This window comes from Eurosta solidaginis, chromosome 5 (genome assembly GCF_040869045.1).
Source record: "Eurosta solidaginis isolate ZX-2024a chromosome 5, ASM4086904v1, whole genome shotgun sequence".
NCBI lineage: Eukaryota > Metazoa > Arthropoda > Insecta > Diptera > Tephritidae > Eurosta > Eurosta solidaginis.
The window spans coordinates 156418161-156442588 of record NC_090323.1 but is presented as its reverse complement, the minus strand read 5'-3'; the positions used below and the strand labels follow the sequence as shown (position 1 = coordinate 156442588).

Genomic DNA, 24428 nt, shown 5'->3' with positions numbered 1-24428 from the left:
TATGCTATATACCTAAGCAATCAGTGAAATTTGAAGCTTATAGCTGTTAAAATGGGGTAGAAATTGCGAAAAGTTTCTTATCTGAACAATCGGTTGTATGATATATATACTATATATACAACCGATCTCTATGATTTTTTCATACAACAATATATGCTATATAAGTAAATATTCGGTGAAATTTGAAGCTTCTAGCTGTTAAAATGGGGCTAAAATTTGCGAAAATATATATATATATACTATATATATATACTATATATACCACCATATATATACTATATATACCACCGATCTTTATGATTTTTTCAGACAACAATGTATGCTATATACGTAAGCATTCGCTGAAATTTGAAGCCTCTAGCTCTTAAAATAGGGCAGTAATTACGAAAAGTTCCTTATCTGAACAATCGGTTGTGGGGGATATATACTATATATACGACCGATCTCATAAATTTTTTCAGGCAACAATATGTTCAATATACGAAAGTATATGGTGAAGTTTGAAGCTTCAATCTGTTAAATTGGGTAAGATATTACAAAAATCCTCTTTTTCTGAAAAATCGGTTGTATGGAGGATATATGCTATAGTGGTCCGATCCGGTCGGTTCCGACAAATGTCTAATCGGACACCCAAATACACCTGCTCACCAAATTTTATCAAGATATCTCAAAAATTGAGGGACTAGTTTGCATACAAACAGACAGACGGACAGACGGACAGACGGACATGGCTAAATCAACTCAGCTCTTCAACCTGATTATTTCGGCACACTTAATGGTGGGTCTATCTATTTTCCTTTAAGGACTTACAATTTTCGGTTTCGTGACGAAATTAATATACCATTTCATTTTCATGAAAGGTATAAAAATAGGTAGGTAATCTGTGTGAGGATGCAAAGCTTCACGTTTTTTGTGATCTGCATGTAAAAACTATGGCTACGAATCACGTATTTCAAAAATATATGATGAATCTTGAAGCTTCTAGCCGTAAAAAAGGGGTCAATATGACAGTTTATATGAAGTATATAATATATATACCACCGATCTCTATGATTTTTTCAGACAACAATATATGCTATATACGAAAGCATTTTGTGAAATTTGAAGCTCCTAGCTGTTAAAATGGGGTAGAAATTGCGAAAAGTTTCTTATCTGAACAATCGGTTGTATGAGATATATACTATATATAGAACCGATCTCTATGATTTTTTCAGACAACAATATATGCTATATACCTAAGCAATCAGTGAAATTTGAAGCTTATAGCTGTTAAAATGGGGTAGAAATTGCGAAAAGTTTCTTATCTGAACAATCGGTTGTATGATATATATACTATATATACAACCGATCTCTATGATTTTTTCAGACAACAATATATGCTATATACGTAAGCAATCGGTGAAATTTGAAGCTTATAGCTGTTAAAATGGGGTAGAAATTGCGAAAAGTTTCTTATCTGAACAATCGGTTGTATGAGATATATACTATATATACAACCGATCTCTATGATTTTTTCAGACAACAATATATGCTATATAAGTAAATATTCGGTGAAATTTGAAGCTTCTAGCTGTTAAAATGGGGCTAAAATTTGCGAAAATATATATATATATACTATATATATATACTATATATACCACCATATATATACTATATATACCACCATATATATACTATATATACGACCGATCTCATAAATTTTTTCAGGCAACAATATGTTCAATATACGAAAGTATATGGTGAAGTTTGAAGCTTCAATCTGTTAAATTGGGTAAGATATTACAAAAATCCTCTTTTTCTGAAAAATCGGTTGTATGGAGGATATATGCTATAGTGGTCCGATCCGGTCGGTTCCGACAAATGTCTAATCGGACACCCAAATACACCTGCTCACCAAATTTTATCAAGATATCTCAAAAATTGAGGGACTAGTTTGCATACAAACAGACAGACGGACAGACGGACATGGCTAAAACAACTCAGCTCTTCAACCTGATTATTTCGGTATACTTAATGGTGGGTCTATCTATTTTCCTTTAAGGACTTACAATTTTCGGTTTCGTGACGAAATTAATATACCATTTCATTTTCATGAAAGGTATAAAAACAGGTAGGTACTTTGTGTGAGGATGCAAAGTTTCAGGTTTTTTGTGGTCTGCGTGTAAAAACTATGACTACGAATCACGTATTTCAAAAATATATGACGAAAACGTAACTATTTGATGAAATTTGATGAATTTTGAAGATTCTAGCCGTAAAAAAGGGGTCAAAATGACAGTTTATATGAAGTATATAATATATATACGACCGATCTCTATGATTTTTTCAGACAATAATATATGCTATATACGTAAGCATTTTGTGAAATTTGAAGCTTCTAACTGTTAAAACGGGGCAGAAATTGCGCAAAGTTTCTTATCTGAACATTCGGTTGTATGAGATATATACTATATATAGAACCGATCTCTATGATTTTTTCAGACAACAATATATGCTATATACGTAAGCAATCAGTGAAATTTGAAGCTTATAGCTGTTAAAATGGGGTAGAAATTGCGAAAAGTTTCTTATCTGAACAATCGGTTGTATGAGATATATACTATATATACAACCGATCTCTATGATTTTTTCAGACAACAATATATGCTATATACGTAAGCAGTTGGTGAAATTTGAAGCTTCTAGCTGTTAAAATGGGGTAGAAATTGCGAAAAGTTTCTTATCTGAACAATCGGTTTTATGAGATATATACTATATATAGAACCGATCTCTATGATTTTTTCAGACAACAATATATGCTATATACGTAAGCAATCAGTGAAATTTGAAGCTTATAGCTGTTAAAATGGGGTAGAAATTGCGAAAAGTTTCTTATCTGAACAATCGGTTGTATGAGATATATACTATATATACAACCGATCTCAATGATTTTTTCAGACATCAATATATGCTATACACGTAAGCAGTTGGTGAAATTTGAAGCTTCTAGCTGTTAAAATGGGGTAGAAATTGCGAAAAGTTTCTTATCTGAACAATCGGTTTTATGAGATATATACTATATATAGAACCGATCTCTATGATTTTTTCAGACAACAATATATGCTATATACGTAAGCAATCAGTGAAATTTGAAGCTTATAGCTGTTAAAATGGGGTAGAAATTGCGAAAAGTTTCTTATCTGAACAATCGGTTGTATGAGATATATACTATATATACAACCGATCTCTATGATTTTTTCAGACAACAATATATGCTATATACGTAAGCAATCGGTGAAATTTGAAGCTTATAGCTGTTAAAATGGAGTAGAAATTGCGAAAAGTTTCTTATCTGAACAATCGGTTGTATGAGATATATACTATATATACAACCGATCTCTATGATTTTTTCAGACAACAATATATGCTATATAAGTAAATATTCGGTGAAATTTGAAGCTTCTAGCTGTTAAAATGGGGCTAAAATTTGCGAAAATATATATATATATACTATGTATATATACTATATATACCACCATATATATACTATATATACCACCATATATATACTATATATACGACCGATCTCATAAATTTTTTCAGGCAACAATATGTTCAATATACGAAAGTATATGGTGAAGTTTGAAGCTTCAATCTGTTAAATTGGGTAAGATATTACAAAAATCCTCTTTTTCTGAAAAATCGGTTGTATGGAGGATATATGCTATAGTGGTCCGATCCGGTCGGTTCCGACAAATGTCTAATCGGACACCCAAATACACCTGCTCACCAAATTTTATCAAGATATCTCAAAAATTGAGGGACTAGTTTGCATACAAACAGACAGACGGACAGACGGACATGGCTAAAACAACTCAGCTCTTCAACCTGATTATTTCGGTATACTTAATGGTGGGTCTATCTATTTTCCTTTAAGGACTTACAATTTTCGGTTTCGTGACGAAATTAATATACCATTTCATTTTCATGAAAGGTATAAAAACAGGTAGGTACTTTGTGTGAGGATGCAAAGTTTCAGGTTTTTTGTGGTCTGCGTGTAAAAACTATGACTACGAATCACGTATTTCAAAAATATATGACGAAAACGTAACTATTTGATGAATTTTGATGAATTTTGAAGATTCTAGCCGTAAAAAAGGGGTCAAAATGACAGTTTATATGAAGTATATAATATATATACGACCGATCTCTATGATTTTTTCAGACAACAATATATGCTATATACGTAAGCATTTTGTGAAATTTGAAGCTTCTAACTGTTAAAACGGGGCAGAAATTGCGCAAAGTTTCTTATCTGAACATTCGGTTGTATGAGATATATACTATATATAGAACCGATCTCTATGATTTTTTCAGACAACAATATATGCTATATACGTAAGCAATCAGTGAAATTTGAAGCTTATAGCTGTTAAAATGGGGTAGAAATTGCGAAAAGTTTCTTATCTGAACAATCGGTTGTATGAGATATATACTATATATACAACCGATCTCTATGATTTTTTCAGACAACAATATATGCTATATACGTAAACAGTTGGTGAAATTTGAAGCTTCTAGCTGTTAAAATGGGGTAGAAATTGCGAAAAGTTTCTTATCTGAACAATCGGTTTTATGAGATATATACTATATATAGAACCGATCTCTATGATTTTTTCAGACAACAATATATGCTATATACGTAAGCAATCAGTGAAATTTGAAGCTTATAGCTGTTAAAATGGGGTAGAAATTGCGAAAAGTTTCTTATCTGAACAATCGGTTGTATGAGATATATACTATATATACAACCGATCTCTATGATTTTTTCAGACAATAATATATGCTATATACGTAAGCAATCGGTGAAATTTGAAGCTTATAGCTGTTAAAATGGAGTAGAAATTGCGAAAAGTTTCTTATCTGAACAATCGGTTGTATGAGATATATACTATATATACAACCGATCTCAATGATTTTTTCAGACATCAATATATGCTATACACGTAAGCAGTTGGTGAAATTTGAAGCTTCTAGCTGTTAAAATGGGGTAGAAATTGCGAAAAGTTTCTTATCTGAACAATCGGTTTTATGAGATATATACTATATATAGAACCGATCTCTATGATTTTTCAGACAACAATATATGCTATATACGTAAGCAATCAGTGAAATTTGAAGCTTATAGCTGTTAAAATGGGGTAGAAATTGCGAAAAGTTTCTTATCTGAACAATCGGTTGTATGTGATATATACTATATATACAACCGATCTCTATGATTTTTTCAGACAACAATATATGCTATATACGTAAGCAATCGGTGAAATTTGAAGCTTATAGCTGTTAAAATGGAGTAGAAATTGCGAAAAGTTTCTTATCTGAACAATCGGTTGTATGAGATATATACTATATATACAACCGATCTCTATGATTTTTTCAGACAACAATATATGCTATATATGTAAATATTCGGTGAAATTTGAAGCTTCTAGCTGTTAAAATGGGGCTAAAATTTGCGAAAATATATATATATATACTATATATATATACTATATATATATACTATATATACCACCATATATATACTATATATACCACCGATCTTTATGATTTTTTCAGACAACAATATATGCTATATACGTAAGCATTCGCTGAAATTTGAAGCCTCTAGCTCTTAAAATAGGGCAGTAATTACGAAAAGTTCCTTATCTGAACAATCGGTTGTGGGGGATATATACTATATATACGACCGATCTCATAAATTTTTTCAGGCAACAATATGTTCAATATACGAAAGTATATGGTGAAGTTTGAAGCTTCAATCTGTTAAATTGGGTAAGATATTACAAAAATCCTCTTTTTTTGAAAAATCGGTTGTATGGAGGATATATGCTATAGTGGTCCGATCCGGTCGGTTCCGACAAATGTCTAATCGGACACCCAAATACACCTGCTCACCAAATTTTATCAAGATATCTCAAAAATTGAGGGACTAGTTTGCATACAAACAGACAGACGGACAGACGGACATAGCTAAAACAACTCAGCTCTTCAACCTGATTATTTCGGTATACTTAATGGTGGGTCTATCTATTTTCCTTTAAGGACTTACAATTTTCGGTTTCGTGACGAAATTAATATACCATTTCATTTTCATGAAAGGTATAAAAAGGTAGCTTGTCGATAACAAGCCGTTAAGACTTCGATAACATACTGACAGCTTTTCGATAACTTCTCAAAGAGGTCATGAAATTATACCGAAATAGCCTTAAAATATTCCCGAAATGGTCCCAAAAAAGCTCTACAGTACGTCATAAATGGGCCAGAAACTATTTGTAAAAGGCCTTGAAGCAATCTTAAAAAAAAATCCCGCAATAGTCCCGTAAAGGTGCCGAAGTAAACCCAAAACGGCTTAGCAGATGTACAAACTTAAACCCAAGCGGCGACTACGTCATAATCAAAGAGTACAGAATTTTTTATACTTCCTACTGCTTCACTATATAGTGCTTGGAGTATATCCAGTTTCTTGACCAATACTAATACGGCAATAATATCTATCGGCTCACCGCCATACATCGCATTCCATAGCGTTGGCTCTAGAATAGATCCCTGAGATGATGTTGTGCTTTCTTGGTCTCTCAACCATATTAATGAGGAATGCACTGTCGCTAAAATAGCTACCAATTATTCGGAGCAAGTAAATAGGTGTGCCAAAGTGTCGTAGCATTGTTATTATCTGCATCCAGTTTACGGTGTTAAAAGTATTTCTAGTATTCGAAGAAATCAGTGCACAGAGTTTCCTTTTATTTTGAGCTCTGATTGTAATACGCTCAAGAACCTTTCCCAAATTCAAAGTGGCCTGTATGAGGATACCTGGTTGGTGATCTTGCCAGGTTTTAGCAAAAATACAAGTCTTAGACGTTTCCATGTGCGGAAGAAGACGCCTCTTTGGATAAAGGCGGTGAAGAGATTCGTAAATATTGATGTTCTAGACCATATCGCTTATTTAAGGGCTGCAACTCTATATGCTGCATCTAGTACTTCCTGCTCTATTATTCTTGAGATTTCCATACCTTCGAGATCCTTGCTTTGATTGGACCAGTAATCTTGTGTACGAAAAGAATTTCTACGATTATTCACATTAGCAACGGGCGTGTAGGCTCTTCTGATTTCTGTCCCTTAATTTTAGCAATCTGTATGTTCTGTAAGCCGATCCCCAAACATCCAATCGGTATTAAATATTAGTTCTTTGAAACACGCTTTCTTGCTCGTTTTTATAGAATTTTTAAGCGCTGTTCTTTGAGCTGTGGTATCGTGGTGATGAGCGTGCCCCTGTGCCCTTCATCGACCCTATCTACTATCAACTCCAACAGAATTTGCCATTAGTGAAAAGTTACATAACTAAAGTGCCATATATGTTTAATGATAACAATTTTCATTAGGCACCCAAAAAACATTTGTAACGAATTTAGTGAAATTCCGCTTATTCCAAATCTTCTGCTAACGTTCGCATCACTAAACTGTTGAATAATGGGCTTTGTTAGACTACTTGAAAGTACTTCACAATAACACTTCACAACCAATAGCGTGATTAAATCAAACGTATTCCCCATGCCTCAGCTGGTGCTGCTTTTATACTCTTCGGTTTCCTCGTCGGCATACTTCTAGGCTTTTCTCCTTCTAGAACTTTTTACTTGTTTACCAGCTATAAACTCACCAGCTATAAACTCCAGATGCACGTTTATAGCTTCTCATATGCGCGTGTATATGTGAGTGATACTTCGACCGATGATTGCATAGTGTATGTGTGAGAACTACTTTGCTGATGATTGCATACTTTTGGAGTATCTCTCGGCTGCTGTATTTACATATGTGTAGACATAATGATTGATATATATCGGCTTAGAGATGATAGTATGCCTTAGTGTTGCTAATACTCGTCACAATATCTACACATAAGAATGCCTATGTACATTTACCCACTCTCGTACCCACAATAAGAATCACCATGGCGTATGAGTAATGAACCTAAAAATGTAGAAAATATTTTCGCAAATTGTTTTCATTTATGCACTCATGCATAAAAGTTTGGCGCAACTCACACATTTATGCTACCAAAAATATTCGCACATACATTTAAAAGACAAACAGGGAAAATTAAATATCATATGGAGGAAGATAGACGGTAAGAAAAAGTGTGTAAATGCTCTGTCGTCTGTCGTCTGTCAAACTCAAACTCCAAACTTAGAACCATGAAATTTAAGGTAACAAACCATTAAATCTAGAAAAAAGCTGAATGCTGTGGAAAGAGGTAAAAGGAAAATGGAACTGTCATTGAAATAAAAAATGTCTAGTGAAAGCTATAAATGTTAAATGTAAAATAATACGTGGGTGATTTTCAGTGTGCTTATCGTTTTTAACCGACAACTGAAAAACTACATTTTTGTTGCTACATATTTCACTTTTGGCCATATAATCGTGTGGTTTTATGGCTTTACACTTTCTGTATTTATACCACGAACACGTTTAAGGGAAATTGATTGAGTAATTGCGAGTAACATAAGTAAATATGTGAAATTATATCATATTTTTAAAGTGGATAAGTGAGGCAAAATTCGCTAAAGGTCGAGCCTTCGTTTGAGGAATATGTGTTGAGAGGATATATGAAGGGATTATTATTATTATTATTAGCCCAGGAAGCACTGCACCTTTGTGTAGATTTCTTGTGCATGACCTTTCAGCCTAATTTTGTATGTGGAGGCTTTTGATGTATCTAACTACCTCTTCAGGCTTTTTACTCCATATCACATAGGGGTTAAGAGTCACATCACCTAGATGGAAGAGTCTCTGCCTTGCAAGAGCGACGCATTCGCAGAGAATGTGAACCTGCGTTTCATCCTCCAGCTCACAGAAACGAAACGTTGAGTTTCGGATAGATTTAACTTACTTAGGTGATATCGTAGACCGCAGTGTCCCGTACAGTACCCAGTGAGAGTTCGTAGCTCCTCTCTGCTTAGAATAATGAGTTTGGCTGATAATTTCCTTACCACGTTGCCGGAAGTAAAAACAGTTTGACCTATTTTTGCCCTGAGCAGTCAATCCAGTGACGTCTGAATTGTTTTGTTCCCAGTTACTTATGGTTTCCCTGGTGTGTGCTTTTGTGAGTCCACAAAAGGGCTTTGGACCATAGGATGTAGACCCCTGCTTTGCTAGGTAATCTGCTGTTTCCCTGATGTCCAGGAACCTATCCTAATAAAACCTTGTTTTTGGCTCCCAGATCATTAAGGATTTCAGTGCAGTCATCCACTGGCTAAGATGTAACTGCGTAGGATTGCAAGGTACGCAGGGCCGCCTGCCTATATGAAGGGATTGGTATATATTAAATAAAAACGCATTTGATTTTATACCAAATACGTACTTGTACACAAGAGTGTTATGCCTTTGATTGATTCAAAGTTGTACCTAATGTCATAAAGGAGTCGAGGTAGACTTTCTTATATCGGAATTATCATATAATCGAAGAAGATTTTGACTAAGATACGTCCTTGCGTGCGTTGGCATGAAAATAAATTTAAAAAAACTTAATTAAGGAACTTGGTATATTGGCTTATACGGACCCAGAATAGATTGGTATTGCAATTGGATGAAATTGAGCGATAACCACGTCCACAATTTCGACATTTTCGACATCCAAAATTACGAAGAATTAAAAAATTCCGAAAGTGCGTTACCGAAGTTATGAAAACAGGTTGACCGTAAATCAAAAGCCGTTAAAGCTATCATGTCAAAATTTTGCATAGAGATTGTACTTGCTGACAACTAAAAAAAATGGTTGCGACAACGCCAGTACAACCTAACCTATCCTAGCTATTATATATGCACCTGGTGAAATTTTATTAAATTGGTTGGCGACCACGCAAAGAATTCATCCCCTTTGCGATATATAACTCAATTAATTATAAGTACGAAACTTTAAAAATTTTTAAAAGTGCGGCCGTCGCCCGCCTCTGTTTAGATAATCTCTCCGTAATACTATGAATGCCATAAGTCTAAAAAAAATCGACCTGTACTAACCAAATTTGGTGAAGAAAACAAAAAAAAAAACACAAAGTCAAAAACTTTTTCCTGTCATAAAGCGGAAACTCATTTGGAAGCTAGGACCAGTTTTCTATCTTAACTCCGAATACATTTGTGTTGAAAATGGTCGAATACAGATAATAGCCACGCCTACTTTTTCGATATCGAATATTCTTTAAAGTTGAAAAAATTTAACAGTGCTTAAACAAATACTTGCAAACCGAAGACACTTAACGAGCAGATTAACTTTATAACCCAAAAAAAAAAAATTGCTAAAATTTTTAAGAATGGGTGTGGCGGTGGTAGAAGAAAAATTAAAAGTTGTGTAAGCCTTAAATCCGAAACTGTTAGTATCATTTTGGAATTTTGCAGAATTATGATTCTTGACATTATATTTGGATCTGAGGAAAATTTGTTGTGCCCACTTTTTTTAGAAAAATTGCTTAAAGTGTTAGCCACCACAAAATTGGCAATATATTTAAGTACAAATTGCGGAATAAAAAAAAAAGGGTTAACTGTTCATGGTCTGCTTCTTTTAATTAAGCTTTTTACGAAATTATTATCATCAAAGTCGAACAAAAATCGAGATTAACGAGGCTTTAAAAAAAAAAAAAAAATGTCTATGATAGTAATTGTTTTATACCTGCATATGAAAGACAACATTTGCTTATTTATAGATAGTGTGCTTTAATTTTCATATCATTAATATATATCCTTAATATATATATGAACATGAAACCACACGCTGGGTATATTGTGTTCGATTTCGCCCGCTTCCTTACTTCTTATATGTATACGTTATCGAAAAGTTTTCATTTTTTGTTAGCGGCATATTACTTATCTGTTATCAAAAGTTTATTGATTTATCGATTTGTTTAAAAAATATCGATTTTTCATCGAAAAGTTATCGATTTTCTTATATTCGTGTTATAGAAAATTTATTGATTTCTTCCCGAAAGTCAGGATTTTTTTTTTTTCAAAGAAGTTATCGATTTACTACCGATAAGTTATTGATTTGTTATCGGAGCTTAAACACTTTTTTATCTTTGTATTATCAATTTGCTATCGATGACTTGCCGGTTTGTAAAACAGATACTGATAAAACTTCAGAATAACAGCGATGTCACATCTGATAAGAAATAAATAAAAAGTCGATGACAAACCGATAGCTGAACGATAATTTCGCTTTGGATAGTAGCATAATAATAACTTGCCTGTATCGGTTGTTACCGATAAGAAGCCGGCGAAGCTTATTATATCTGTGGTTCTACTTCAACCCCTGAAGCTCTTCTTAATTTGAAAACATTTTATTTTCTTGATGTAGAACTGTGTTTTGGCATTTCGAACTAAACGAGTACTTGACACTGAATAGTTTTTTTTTATATTCGCTACTCTGGTAAGAACAAATGAAAAAGCCCAACCCTGACTAGTTAATTATCGATGTTTATGGGCATTATTTTCAGTCATTCCTAGTGATAGAACGATACGAGTACTAAGTGAGTATTATCGATGCCTTTCCTAACTAAGATCGTCGGCGATGTGGTAAAAACTTCATATTTCACTTAAACCGACTTTTTGAAAACGGTGGAATCGGAGACGATTTCTTCCCCTGGTGGTAAAAGTAAGGTATGTGTTTATTGTCCAGAATCACTGACTCCAACAAAATTATGAAAAATTTCTATACATTTTAAATTGTCTTGCAGTAGAGCTATTGCAAACCGTGAATCAAAGGCCGTTGATATCACTTTGCAATTTGACGGAAATATGGTCCTTGGTATCATATATTGATCTGAGGGAAATCGGATAAAGTTAAAAAAAAAAATTAAAATCGTTCTGTTCCCCTTCTATTTAGTTAACCTTTCCACAAAACGTTTAGTGCCATAAAAAAAAATACTTGACTCGTTTTACCTCAGAGGACATTTAGGTCAAGCTTCTCTTCCATACGTATAACTCTTTTATACGTATAACTAGGTTTTTAAATCATTTCGTTGGTGACGTTTCCCTTTATACGTATCCTTAAAATATATGTAAGAGCAGACAACTGGATATATAATGTTCGGTTTTCTCCAACTTTAAACTTCCTTACTTATTTTCTCCTAAATTCGAAACATACGATCTTGTTTTAGAAACAGAAAAAAGTTTCTTCACTTTTGGTAAAACTTCCGAAGTTCTCACTTGGATGGAGTATACTCGATACCATTTACTGAATATGAGTACAAGGATCAATACTTGATCCGAGTATTTTAAATTAGTACTGGTATAGATACTTTTTTCTAAAAGTTGTATCAATAGTCATTCCTTTTAAAAATTTGTTTTGAAGACAAACCGGCCTCGGCGTTGTCCCATCTTCAGTGTGATTATCCATCCCGTAGGAAAACCAACATATAAAATGATCCTACTAAATTATCATTTAAGAGTTACTTCATCCCCCCATTTATTCTTTACAATTAACATATTTGCGGCCACGTTTTTTAAGCATTGGTGCACCTAAAATTATTGTTTATGTGCCTGCATTTGCTACTTAAAGTTAAAAAGAACTTGGTTAACTCTAAAAATACAAAATAAATTAAATAAAACATAAATTTTATTGTCTTCTGCGATCTATCATAAATCACCAAACAAAACGCTTCACCACAGATAATATCAACGCTGTTCACTGCATTTCAAAGAATTAAATCAAAGTCACTGGCTCTTAAAAATCCACTGAGATTTTTTTACCACAACCCAGTGCTCACCCGCCAAGTTGCGAAGCATTTGAGTACTCAAGAGTGCAGTACTTGCTGCTAAAAAAAGGTTTGACATTAAAACTTTGGTCTAAATGCCACTAAGTTATTGCTTTAGAATGAGGTGCAGCAATGACAGAACAACAGTAAAAGCAATAACAATATCGTCAGTTAAAATAAAATCACTTCTAGTCATTACCTTATTGTCGTCTTCACTTGCGAGACACTCACCTGACGACAAGTAGACGCAGTCTCGCCAGTTGTTCATAGAGAGAAGGTAGAGAGCGTGAATATTTGCACTCGTATACATAGTCGCCAAGCGAAGGGCAGCTGCGTGCCACTTATGTACCTGCACTAGCAGTGGTTAAGACAAATTTTTATTTTTCTATTTCAGCTAAATATATGTAACAGCAACGCCTCTCCCAGCTATAGCTGCAGTCGTAGTAACTTCCGGCAAATAGTGACTAAACCGCGGTCGTGTAAAAACAAGTAAATTTAAAATGAAGGCGACAAGAAGGAGCGATGAAAATAAAGTAGTATTAGTGTGAAATGACACCAAACCACAAGCTCAGTAAAAGCCACACCGTTAGCCAGTGACCAGCACAGTTCACAGTGTGTTGGTAAGAAGCGCTACCAGAGTAACTGATAGTACATATTTACAGTTAAAGCGTCTGGTTAAGTAAAAAAGAGTTTTTCGCTATGAATTTATGCCACTTCTCACTTCCGAGTTGCACTTTCAACGCGTTCAGGTATTCGCATTGCATTATCCAGCTATGCTGCACTCCGTTTACTATAGCTTTTGGTAATAAATTTCTATAGCCGGAAATTTATTCGCCCACAAATGTTTTGTTGTATATATCAAACAGTATAGAGTAGAGGTGCTTAAACAAGCAGCAGGTCGGTGCGCCGAGTATAAAGAAAAAAAGACAAAGTCAACAAAAAAAAAAAAAATGGAAAAGAAGCATCAACTCGGAAGAAGCTGAAATTAAATACCTAGTTGTCATTCAAATAACGCTACAGTGCCACAGCATTTTTAGGGGTGAAATGAATCCAACTCTAGCCAAAAAACACAGTTTTATGTGGCCATATTGACTTTTTAAATCATATTAGAGCCTAATTTTATTATAAAGGCTCAAACACAGTCGACTTTTATGTCGTTTTGGCGCTGGCGTCGCTTTGAAATGACGCACGTAGAAAATTTTCAAGCCACAATGAACAAAAAAGAAAAAGTCACATTTTGATTTTTGTCATGATGAAAAATTAAAATAATAAATATCAACATTCATAAACAAAGATGATATCATTGTGGAGAAAAAAAGTCGGATATCTTCTCCGTCGACTACTCGACACGATGTTCAAGATGGCCACTTTTCGCATTTTGGCAGCGTTTTGACAGGATGTTCAATATAGACATTTTAAAGATTTACAAGTAAGATATGTATCAGCTGTTCGTTTACAGCTGCGCTCCCCTGACCATAACACTTGTTCTATAACCTTTCTTTTGGAGGCTATACGGCAGCGATGTACTACTTTGGTAAAAAGGTATTATGCTTTGTAGTAGTGTGTGGAGTACCTGTAGTACTGTTTTTCGCAGATAACTTTTTGACGGATGGAAAAACTTTACTACCGTGCTTAGATTCTTAATGTTGATATAATATTGCGCGTCTTTGAAAATCCCATTCCACGACTTTTGTAAAATTTTCATTAGGTCACCACATATTTCATACTAAATTCGTCCAAAAAAATGTACCATCAGATCATCTCATATCTGAAATTTCGCTCCTTTTTCCGCTTATAAATACATCCCTGCATCGATCCCGATGGCAGCAACCCCGGTAGTTTTGAAACTTCGGTCAGTGTCCAACGCTCGTTCCATTTGCTGCCTGAAAACCTAACTCGATTTCCAATTTTAGTTCTGCGTGACGTTTAGATTGGGACGCGGATGATTTGGTCGGTGATAATGCCAGGTTTCTCGGGGCGAGATCAGGGAGGTAGCCGTTTATTCTGTTGCAGAGGTCATCGATCTGTGCGCCTGGGCCTGTGGCCGTTATTGTGCAGTCATCGGCATAGGAAACGATAGTAACTCCTTCTGGTGGCCAAGGTAGGTTTGATATGTAGAAGTTAAACAAAAGTGGGGATAGGACACCACCCTGTGGCACCACTTGCTTAACCCTTCTTGGTTTTGATGTTGGGTTTCTAAATTGCACCAATGCCTACCGACCACCCAGATAATTTGTGGTCCAACTTTTGAGACTTGGTGGAAGAGTAGACCCTTCCAGGTCTTGCAGTAACGTGTCGTGGTTGACCGCATCAAACGCTTGCACGTTGATGAACATTGCTGTCGCTTGGGCTTTGATCTAAGTATTCAGTGTCAGGCCCGTGTATGGGTTCACTTAATCAGATGTTATGCAACACTGCGCATGCGTTAACTATTCTACCAGTAAATCCTGGATCATACAAAATAGTCCATTGCTTGGATAGGCATCGCCATGTTCCTTTGAAACACCATAAAGTCTCTCCACTGGGTTTCGAGCTTTACACAATGCCTCATTGTGCCGAAATTTGGGGCTCCCCTCTGCCAGGGTTCTAAAAGGTGTCCAGAGTCACCTGCAAGTAGTTTTGTGTGTGATTCGACTGTTCTGACACTTCGGTTAGTGTCAAACGGCAGTGTGTTAGAAAGAGAAGGAAACAAACTTATATTGTAAATCTATACAATGAGAAAAAGATACCGGATGAGACCAAAATAGTCACTTTAAAAATCAAGTGAACAGTTCTATTTGTAATTTTGACGTCTATGCAGAAGTTATCACACTTGTGTTCTCCATAATGGGTATTATTTTAAACATTTTATTTCAAACAACGTAAGAGCCAAAACGATGCAAAAGTCAATTGTGTTTGGGCCTTTAGGTGTACATACAGCAAATATGTAAGACGAATGATTTTGTAAAAAAAATTTTTACCTTTACATCTCTCATTAGAGAACCGATAGGCTCAGTTATGGAGAACTTGAACACACAAAAAAATATATAAGGAAATGGTTTTTTATCGAAAAGTTATCGATTAAAAATCGAACAGCTATCGATTATTTAGCGCAAACTTATAGCTATGTTATGAAAAGTTATCGATTTGTTTTCGAAAAGTTTTAAATTTTTAGTCGGCGTGTTACCAATTCTTTACCGGTATGTTATCGATTAGCTATCGATATTTTATCGAATTATTATCCACGTATTATAAAAAGTTGTTAGTTTATTATCAAAAATATCGATTTGTCATTGAAAACTTATAGATTTGTCTTACCAATTTTTTTCGGTGTGTTATCGAATTGTCATCGAAAAGTTTAGACATATTCATAGATTTAATATTGCAAATCTATCGATTTCGTATCATAGGCTGTTTATCGATTTCTTAACGACGACTTATCCGTTTGTTATAAAAGACATATCCATAAAACTTGTATATACCTAAAATTGATGAAACATCCGTTAACGTTCGATAACACGCCGATAAGAAATTGATGACTGGGCATAAACAAAGTGTAAAAACCGATAAATGGCAGGTTCTGCGATTTTCACGGAATAGCGTATGTCGTCACTATGACATCACAGTAAATGCGATTTTTTTGCGTGATTTCTACTGATTAGTGGTGAGAGAGAAATATGATTTAAATAGCAGCTTACAAACACGCTAACCCATTATCGCAATCACAGACTCAATAATAGCTCTCCTCGAAGCTCAAAAATTAGCTGCTACAATATGAGTATTATGCATTGACTATGACTATGATGAAAGTACGGACACCAAGGAATCGTGCACTATGAACATACGAAACCTAAACCAATTCAAAATTCATCGTTCAACGTCAAAAACTCGACAAATAAATCGATTCACGTAAAATTTTCATTAGTGGATAATGGAGATGCTATAACGAAATGCACTCATTGAGCATGTTAACTTCGTCATTCGGTATGTTCGGAACATTCATCTCCATTTATAAATTTGTGGATTCGGTATATATCTAAAAGATTATGTATATACTTATTTGATATATTTGGACCTCGTGAGGTAGTATAAATTGAACGTGTTTCGAATATTCTAAATTAACGGTTTATCCGGAACACTTCTATGAATACTAAACAGAAAAGAGCTTTCCGAAATTTCAGAATAAAGAGGTGAATTCCACCTGTGTAGCAGGACCGCACAAAAGCTTAACTCTTCTCTCAAAATCAAGGCCGGAATTTAAAGTTCTATGAAAATTAGTCATTTTCTTTTATTTTATTTTTTTTTGTCAGTTCACTGCGGCTGCTGAGTAGAGTATCACACCAGGTCCGCTGCCAGTTCGAAATCGCCCTAACTCTAAATATTTTTCAAAAATTTCCCGTTTCAGGATTAGCTTTGTGCTAACATCCTATTTCGGAATTCGGTTAAAGAATTCCGTATCTCAGAATGCTTTTCATTAACTTCATCTTATGTCAAAATGCATTGAAATTATTCTCAGATATCGAGTTTTTGAAACAAATTTAGAGATAGTGTATTATTGAATAAGTTTCTGAAAGAATGACCAAACCAACATAACTCTTTATCAATTCACGAAATATTTAGTAGAAAATGAATTACTTCCCCCAAAACCTGATGGCATTTACAAATTTATTATCACTACTAATATACTACTAAAGGTAATTTTCTACTAAAATTTGCGCTGAAGGGGATTGAATAATTCCTCATTTTCCTTACTTGGTAAAAGCAACCCGTCCATATTTTTTAATTTGGGGGTGTCAAAGCTCTGTTATCATTGGAGAATAAACCTCTAGTAATTGAATGATGGTATGTACTTATATTCTTCTCGGTGCATTTGAACTATACGTGTACAGCTAACTTACTTTCGGCTCCAATTCAGCAGTTTTCAACATACCTTATCGGTAGTATGAAGTGATCACATCATATTGTAACGAATTTTAATAATCCTCAATGAGCTCCTGCCATCGATTCGCTCATTGAACTGTCAGATAAATAATTCAAAAATTCTGCACAATAAAACGCTCTTTATTCACAAAAGCAATGGTAATAAAAAGTGTACTCGCGTACCTTACTTACAGCGTGTTAAAATCATTTGCGCTGCTTGTGTACTTCTCTTCTCAGTGGCTTGGCCATTATTTCCAGCCTGAGTCTGGATTTTCCTGAACAGCTTTCCCGAATATTTGCGTTGTACATCTCGGTCTTCTGTATCTCGTACTCGCTGTGGCTATTTACATCTATGCGTATAGTTTATATGACGTCGTCTTAAGCTAACTGTGCTCGTAGGAGCTGTTTACATACCCGTATTATGTACATACCTGTTATGTGTGTAACTGTTGTTTTTTTGTCTGCTTCCATTATTTTTGTTGTTGTGCAGCATACAATTACGAGCGGCATAGTGATGTGTCGAACTTGCTAATATCCGCCAAAGTATATTCCTATTTCTTATATACTCTTATTGCATGAATGGCGCCGGAATTTAATTTCTTTGTGTTTCTAAGTATATCTTTTTAGTATATTGTGATCTGGATACATGTTAGGCAATCGAATCGTGCACAAATCTAAAACATTGGTGACATTTCCTCATTCTATCATAACATAGATATGGTTTCATATTTTTCGGCCCGAGGCTGCTATGCAATTTTATGTTCCAGGCACCGGTGATCAGCCTTAAACCAATAAATGAAACACCATCGTTAAAACCGAAAGTTTCATTAACCGCGGCGATATTTCTCTGTCCTTTCCGTTGCATCTACTTTTTATTAGAGTAAGGTTTTTGGTGGTTTCTAAAGACAGCACTTGGCGGATGTAACTTTTATATTACCTGTTTTTATTGTGAAATGATCAATCCAAACCAGAAAAGGCATTAGTTGTAGTAGCAGTACCCTGAAATTACAGCCCTTGGCCGGCAAAAGTCCAAAGTCGCTTAAATTAATACAATTATTCGGGGTGGCTTTATAAAGTTGCATCATAAGTATTAACCTCGTGGTTTAGCAGACGTACAGCGAGATACTTGAACGGAAACAATCGAAAGCAGTCAGTAGATTCAATCACTTCAAATATAATTGCCCTATATGCTCTAATTTGAATACGAATCAAAAGCTCTCCGCACTTGCGTGGATTTATAAACAATTCCGTATTTTCTTTTTTTCTAAACAGCCAGTTTATATATTGACCTAGGAACCCGGTCGAGTAGTGTAGATGTATACTGTGTAGTAAATGTGCAGTTGGCTATAAAATTATCTGTAAACAATATCGTTGCATACATTAAGGCGCATAAGAGAGAACTGCAGAATAATGCGAAAAGGTGCAGAAAATGGGCGTAACACAAAAATCAAAGCACACTCTACGGCGCGTGAGGCTGTGCTTAAACTAGAAATTTTCTGTTTTCCTTTTCTTTTTTTGGCGCACATTTTAGGCAGCCGTTTCGACATTTTACTCTGCATTTTAATTCAAGCAAACCGTGAAAAAGTTCATTTTTTGCGGCTTAACTTGGGACTTATGTAGATATAGATCTGTGTATATATCCTTACAAAAACACACAGCGACCTTTGCACTATATCACACACATACGCTTTCATCTACTTCAAGTACTTCTGTATCTGTCCCTGAAAGGTGGCATAACATTTTGTTGAAGTTCAAGGATAATTTAAAATGCAACAAAGTTGAAAAGTTAAAGACTTAAATATATTTTGTTTGCAGTCGAATCAAATATTTTGAGGCACACTTTTGGGCTATTCTTTAAGATTTTGTTATATAAATTTACATCTGCATTGCAGGTTAAACGTTTAACTATGGGACTACTGCGTGCAAATGAAGAATCACGTCCGCTCGTGGATATTGGCACACCTACAAATGCAACAAATACTACAAACATCAATACATTGAACAGTTTAAAAGCTTGTAGTACGACGAGCAATAAAATCTATTCAAATGGCTATATCAATGAGGAGGCTTTTGAGCCAGAGAAATTTATTGCAAGCAAATTTGGTGATTCATGTCGGCAATCGTTAACAGCCATTCCCATGTTGGACACGGTGAATTTGAATGATAATAGCGAGTTCAATTTAAAGAAGCGATATTTGCGTGAGACGAGTAGTGGTGAGTAAATGGGGAAATTTGTTTTTGTTGGTAATTGCATAGGAGATATTTCCATACCTTCAAGAAAAAACTATCTAAATTGTTCCTGAAAGAAATGTGAAAATATTTTACAATTGTTAAATATTTTATGTTATGTTATGTTACGCTCTGGTCGGTTATGTTACGGCATATTATGATGTGTTGTGTTATCTTAGGTTATGTTATGTTGTGTTACGTTATGTTTTGTAGTGTTATGTTATGTTGTGTTTTATTTTATGTATTATTATGTTGTGCTATATAATATTATATTGCGTCATGTTAGTGCTACGTTATGTTATTTTGTATTTTGTTATGTCATTTTATGTAATTTAATATTATTTTATATTATATTATATTATGTTATGTTATTTTATGGTATGCTGTGTCATGTTGTGCTATATTAATTTTTTTCATGTTATTTTGTGTTATGTTACATTATGTCATGTTACGATTTGTTATGTAATTTTGCAAATCATTGCCTTACTTGAATTTTAATCAAATATTTAATAAATTTCATTAACAGCGAATTCCAGTCCGAAAATATTTGCAAATCGCCTGCGTGATAATACACTGTCGGCTGCAGTACAATCTACGAACACATCCAATTCCATTACAAATGCCGACACTGCAACAGATGATTTAGGTGTGACCAATGAAGCAGATCTAAAGGATGCTTCATGGTTTCAAGCGGGCATTTCACGCGATATAGCGATCGAAGTGCTTTCTAGTAAAAGTCCTGGTGCCTTTTTAGTGCGTAAAAGCACCTCTAAACCGGGTTGTTTTGCTCTAACGCTACGTGTACCATCACCACCGGGTCCTAAAACTGCGAGCTATGTTATACTGAGAACGGCGAGAGGATATAAAATAAAGGTAAGTGATTGAAAAAGAAGAACACAAAAAACTTAATGAATAGAAATTTGGTAAGTGTCCCAATACAAATACTAACGCTATTTGGAAAACAAAGACAAAGATCACAAATACAACTACTAGTACTAATGCGAACAAGTACCAGTAGGGGTGCAATATTGAAAGTTCAGAGCTATGTTACCTCTAATACATATATGTTACAGTACCGAACACCAACAGGTTTATGGATATCATCTTGAGTATACATAAGTACTTAAACTAAAAATCAAAATTCTTTGAGCCAACGATCTATGTACTTTACAATTAACCAAATACTTACAACACTAATAACAAACTCAGTAATACTGGCTACTATTCCCAAGATGGCACATCAATTAGGAGTTAACCCATTAATCAATCCCGAAAAAGGCTGGTTCGGCAATAAAACCAAAATAGTGGCTAAATAATAATGGCAACTATATCGAAATGTTCCACAGATAGTCACTAAATGATACAGAGATATCTCCGAAAGGATCCCGGAAGATTCTTTAAACGATATTTGACTGATTCTAAAACTGACCCGTTGTGCTTTTAAAAACAACTAGAAATGTTCCTTAAAATAACCATAAACGGACACTAAAAAATTCCATAACTATACCGAATGTCTAAAAATTATCTGGAACAAGTCTCGAAATAGTCCTAAAATAATCCCAAAAAACATCCCAAATTGTCCAAATGTTATTCTTTTAACAGTCCCGAAATCGTTTCAAAATCGTCCCGAAATAATGCTTGAGTCAATACCGAAACTATTTCGAAAAGTTCCGAATAAGCTCCCAAAACCGATCCGAAATAGCCCGATTCGAAATAGCTCTAAAATACCCAATCACACGGTTTGAAATTGATATTAAAATATGAATGTGGGTTCCGATCATAAAAAGTTTTATTAGCTTTCATCTTATACCAGTATATATGTATTTCTTCTGTACGTGGGTTTGTCACTGAACTCCTAAACGACTGAACCGATTTTGATAAAATTTAGAGTGTATTCTGGGGAGTTTGAGGATGCTTTAGATTTACAATTTGGTTTGGAAAGTGCACCTGAGGCTGACCTTAGTTAGATAATCTTATTTATGGTGTGATTCGCTTGAAATTCGGTACAGGGGTATCTCTTAACAAGGATAATATTTAGGAAAGTTTTCACTCCGGGGAGGGGACCAGGGGCCTACTTATTTAAAAAAATGTTATTTGTGTTGGGATTTGCTTGAAATTTATTGCAGGACTTCCTCTTCGACACACTATATACTGGAAAAACTTTCTTTCCAGCATGTGGACCAAAGGCTTACCAATTCCAAAACATAATACTTTTGATGAAAATTGTTGGAAATGTATTTTTAAGGCAGCCTTTTGAAAAAGGAAAATAAGAGATCGGAGTGGGTGTTGAAAAGGGGAAGAAAGAGAATGGAGTATAATGGGGAAGAAAGAAAGTATGAATAGAAAAAGCAGATAAAAATGAAGAATGTGCGAAGGGAAGATGGAAAAGAGATAAGGCATGTGCAAGGAAGGAGAATACAGGAAGGTTCAGGGAGAGGTAAGAAAGTAGAAGAGACCGAAATCGATAACGTAAAAGGAAGAAGATCCGAAGGAGAAATAGGGATCAATTATGGAGAGAAGGAGGTAGAGGTAAGAAGTACATTTTTTTTGCAGGTGCTACAATATGAGAAATGCCCTTGTTTGCTCGTGAGGTAATACAATCGCAGAGAGGAATATTATCTGGCAAAAGAATGAGTCAGTTATCTATTTGTATCTTATTTAAAGAAATGAAGCGACTTTAAAAATTTTAGTAGCTTCAAATAGTTTCGTAAATGTTTGGGCGACCAAAGATATCGAAACGGTAGGTCATGTAAAGGCAAGTATTCGATATTTTGTATTAAGATTCCATATATGAGGAAATCGGGGTGAGAGAGGGAACCAGAACGGGAGAGATATTTGCAGTGGGAGTAGGACTAGGACTGGAAATGGGAATAGGAATGAGAAGTTTAGCAAAAGTAAAGGTGGGTGTGGAGGGAGAAATGCGATTGAAAGTGGAGGTGGGAGTAGGAGTGAGAGGCAGACAAAGAGAATAAGGGATGGAGAAGAAGTATGAGAAGAATGTAATATAGTGTAGAAAAAAATGGCAAAGAAAAAAATGTCAAACTTTTTTTCGTGCAGAACAAAGTCTGCGGGGTACTGAAGTATATAAATAAATTAACTTTTTCTCTCCTACGCGTTTCGATGCATCTTCTTCAGGGAATCTAGTTAATATTTAAGCGGGAAGTAAATGTTTACAACAATATACATTAAAACCAACAACAGCACTTAAATTCTAATAAATTTTTCAAATTACATTGAGTAAAACCCATTATTAGTGCGTATTAACCCCTGTATATAAACTTGTTTGAAATAATTGCCCTTAGCATTATTCTAATATTCTTTTATTTTCATATATCTAGGGATTTCGCAAGGAATTCACCACACTTCAGGCTTTAATCACACATCATTCTGTAATGCCGGAACTGTTACCTGTACCGTTAGCTATGCCACGCCCAGCAAATATGGCGTCATCTAGACGAAATATCGACGATTTTGATACATATGATTCTCTACAAATGTTACTGAAGTATCTACGTGCACAAAATTTAGAAAATGAATGAAATTACTCATATTGATGAGAGGTGGCCACAAATGACAAATGTTAATGTTTAAGAGAGCACAATGTAGAAGCAGGTTTAGGTTTAAGGACTGCGTGATAGAAACTGCCATAGCTTGGGCTAGATAAACTAAAGAATTCTATAAGTTTATACTTTATAAAATATCATATTTTTTCTGCTCTTTTTCTAAGTTTTGAAACGCATGTTATGTTTTTTCTGCCAATTTCACTCAACATTAATCCATAGACTACGAAATTAAATCCTAAGTCCTTTCTGGCATACAGAAAACATTAGGCGCTGTCTTGAACCTATATTAGATAAATCATCTAAGTATGAATAAAAAAACTTGTAAAAATGTATACCAAACTTAAAAACAAATTAAAAAGTTTATAGTGCAATGTGATATTATTAAGTGACACTAAGGGTGACTGGCGCCGCACAAAAGCGCTTAAGCTACAAAACTACATAGTTTACATAATTGGTATATATGTAATGTATTGTATTAATATTTGATGTTAAAGTTGTTTCGTGTATTTGTAATTGTTAAGAAATCCGTGCATATTTATGTACGAGTTTATGTACAAAAATCGTAATTAATTTAATGAAGTATTAAATTAATATTAATATTAATTTTATATACAATGTAAATAAAATTTTATTTATATTTGGCAAAGAAAATTGAGTTTGTGCAAGCGCAAAATAAATTTGTTTAGTTTTCATAGAAAAATTGTTATTCTTATTTTCTTCTGTCAACTATGGGGCTTGAATTACAACTCTGTTGGTGTTGTGGTAACAATAAAAATACTCTCCGAAGGTGTTGTGTAATATTATCGATGATGGTGGTTCTTTACCGGATATATATTTCCATGAGAATATTGTAGTCGCCAGAGCCTCGTCTGCTAAATATGCGTATGATACATTCATGTTTGTAACAGGATTCCCCTCGCGTAGGTGAGGTTGACAATTGGGTGGCGGAATCTCTGAA

The 24428-nt window shown here is 34.6% G+C and overlaps 1 protein-coding gene across 2 annotated transcripts in view; it reads left to right on the top strand.

Annotated features, from left to right (window-relative positions):
* Nucleotides 1-24157, top strand: part of PVRAP (PVR adaptor protein) — a 308071-nt gene extending 283914 nt beyond the window's left edge. For both annotated transcript variants that reach the window (XM_067792172.1, XM_067792171.1), the window contains 3 exons: nucleotides 19571-19892; nucleotides 20434-20780; nucleotides 23246-24157. In XM_067792172.1, the coding sequence (XP_067648273.1) occupies nucleotides 19571-19892; nucleotides 20434-20780; nucleotides 23246-23446 (870 nt within the window). In that variant the 3' untranslated portion in view covers nucleotides 23447-24157. The remainder of the gene's footprint in view (nucleotides 1-19570; nucleotides 19893-20433; nucleotides 20781-23245) is intronic.
* Nucleotides 24158-24428: the final 271 nt, after the last annotated feature.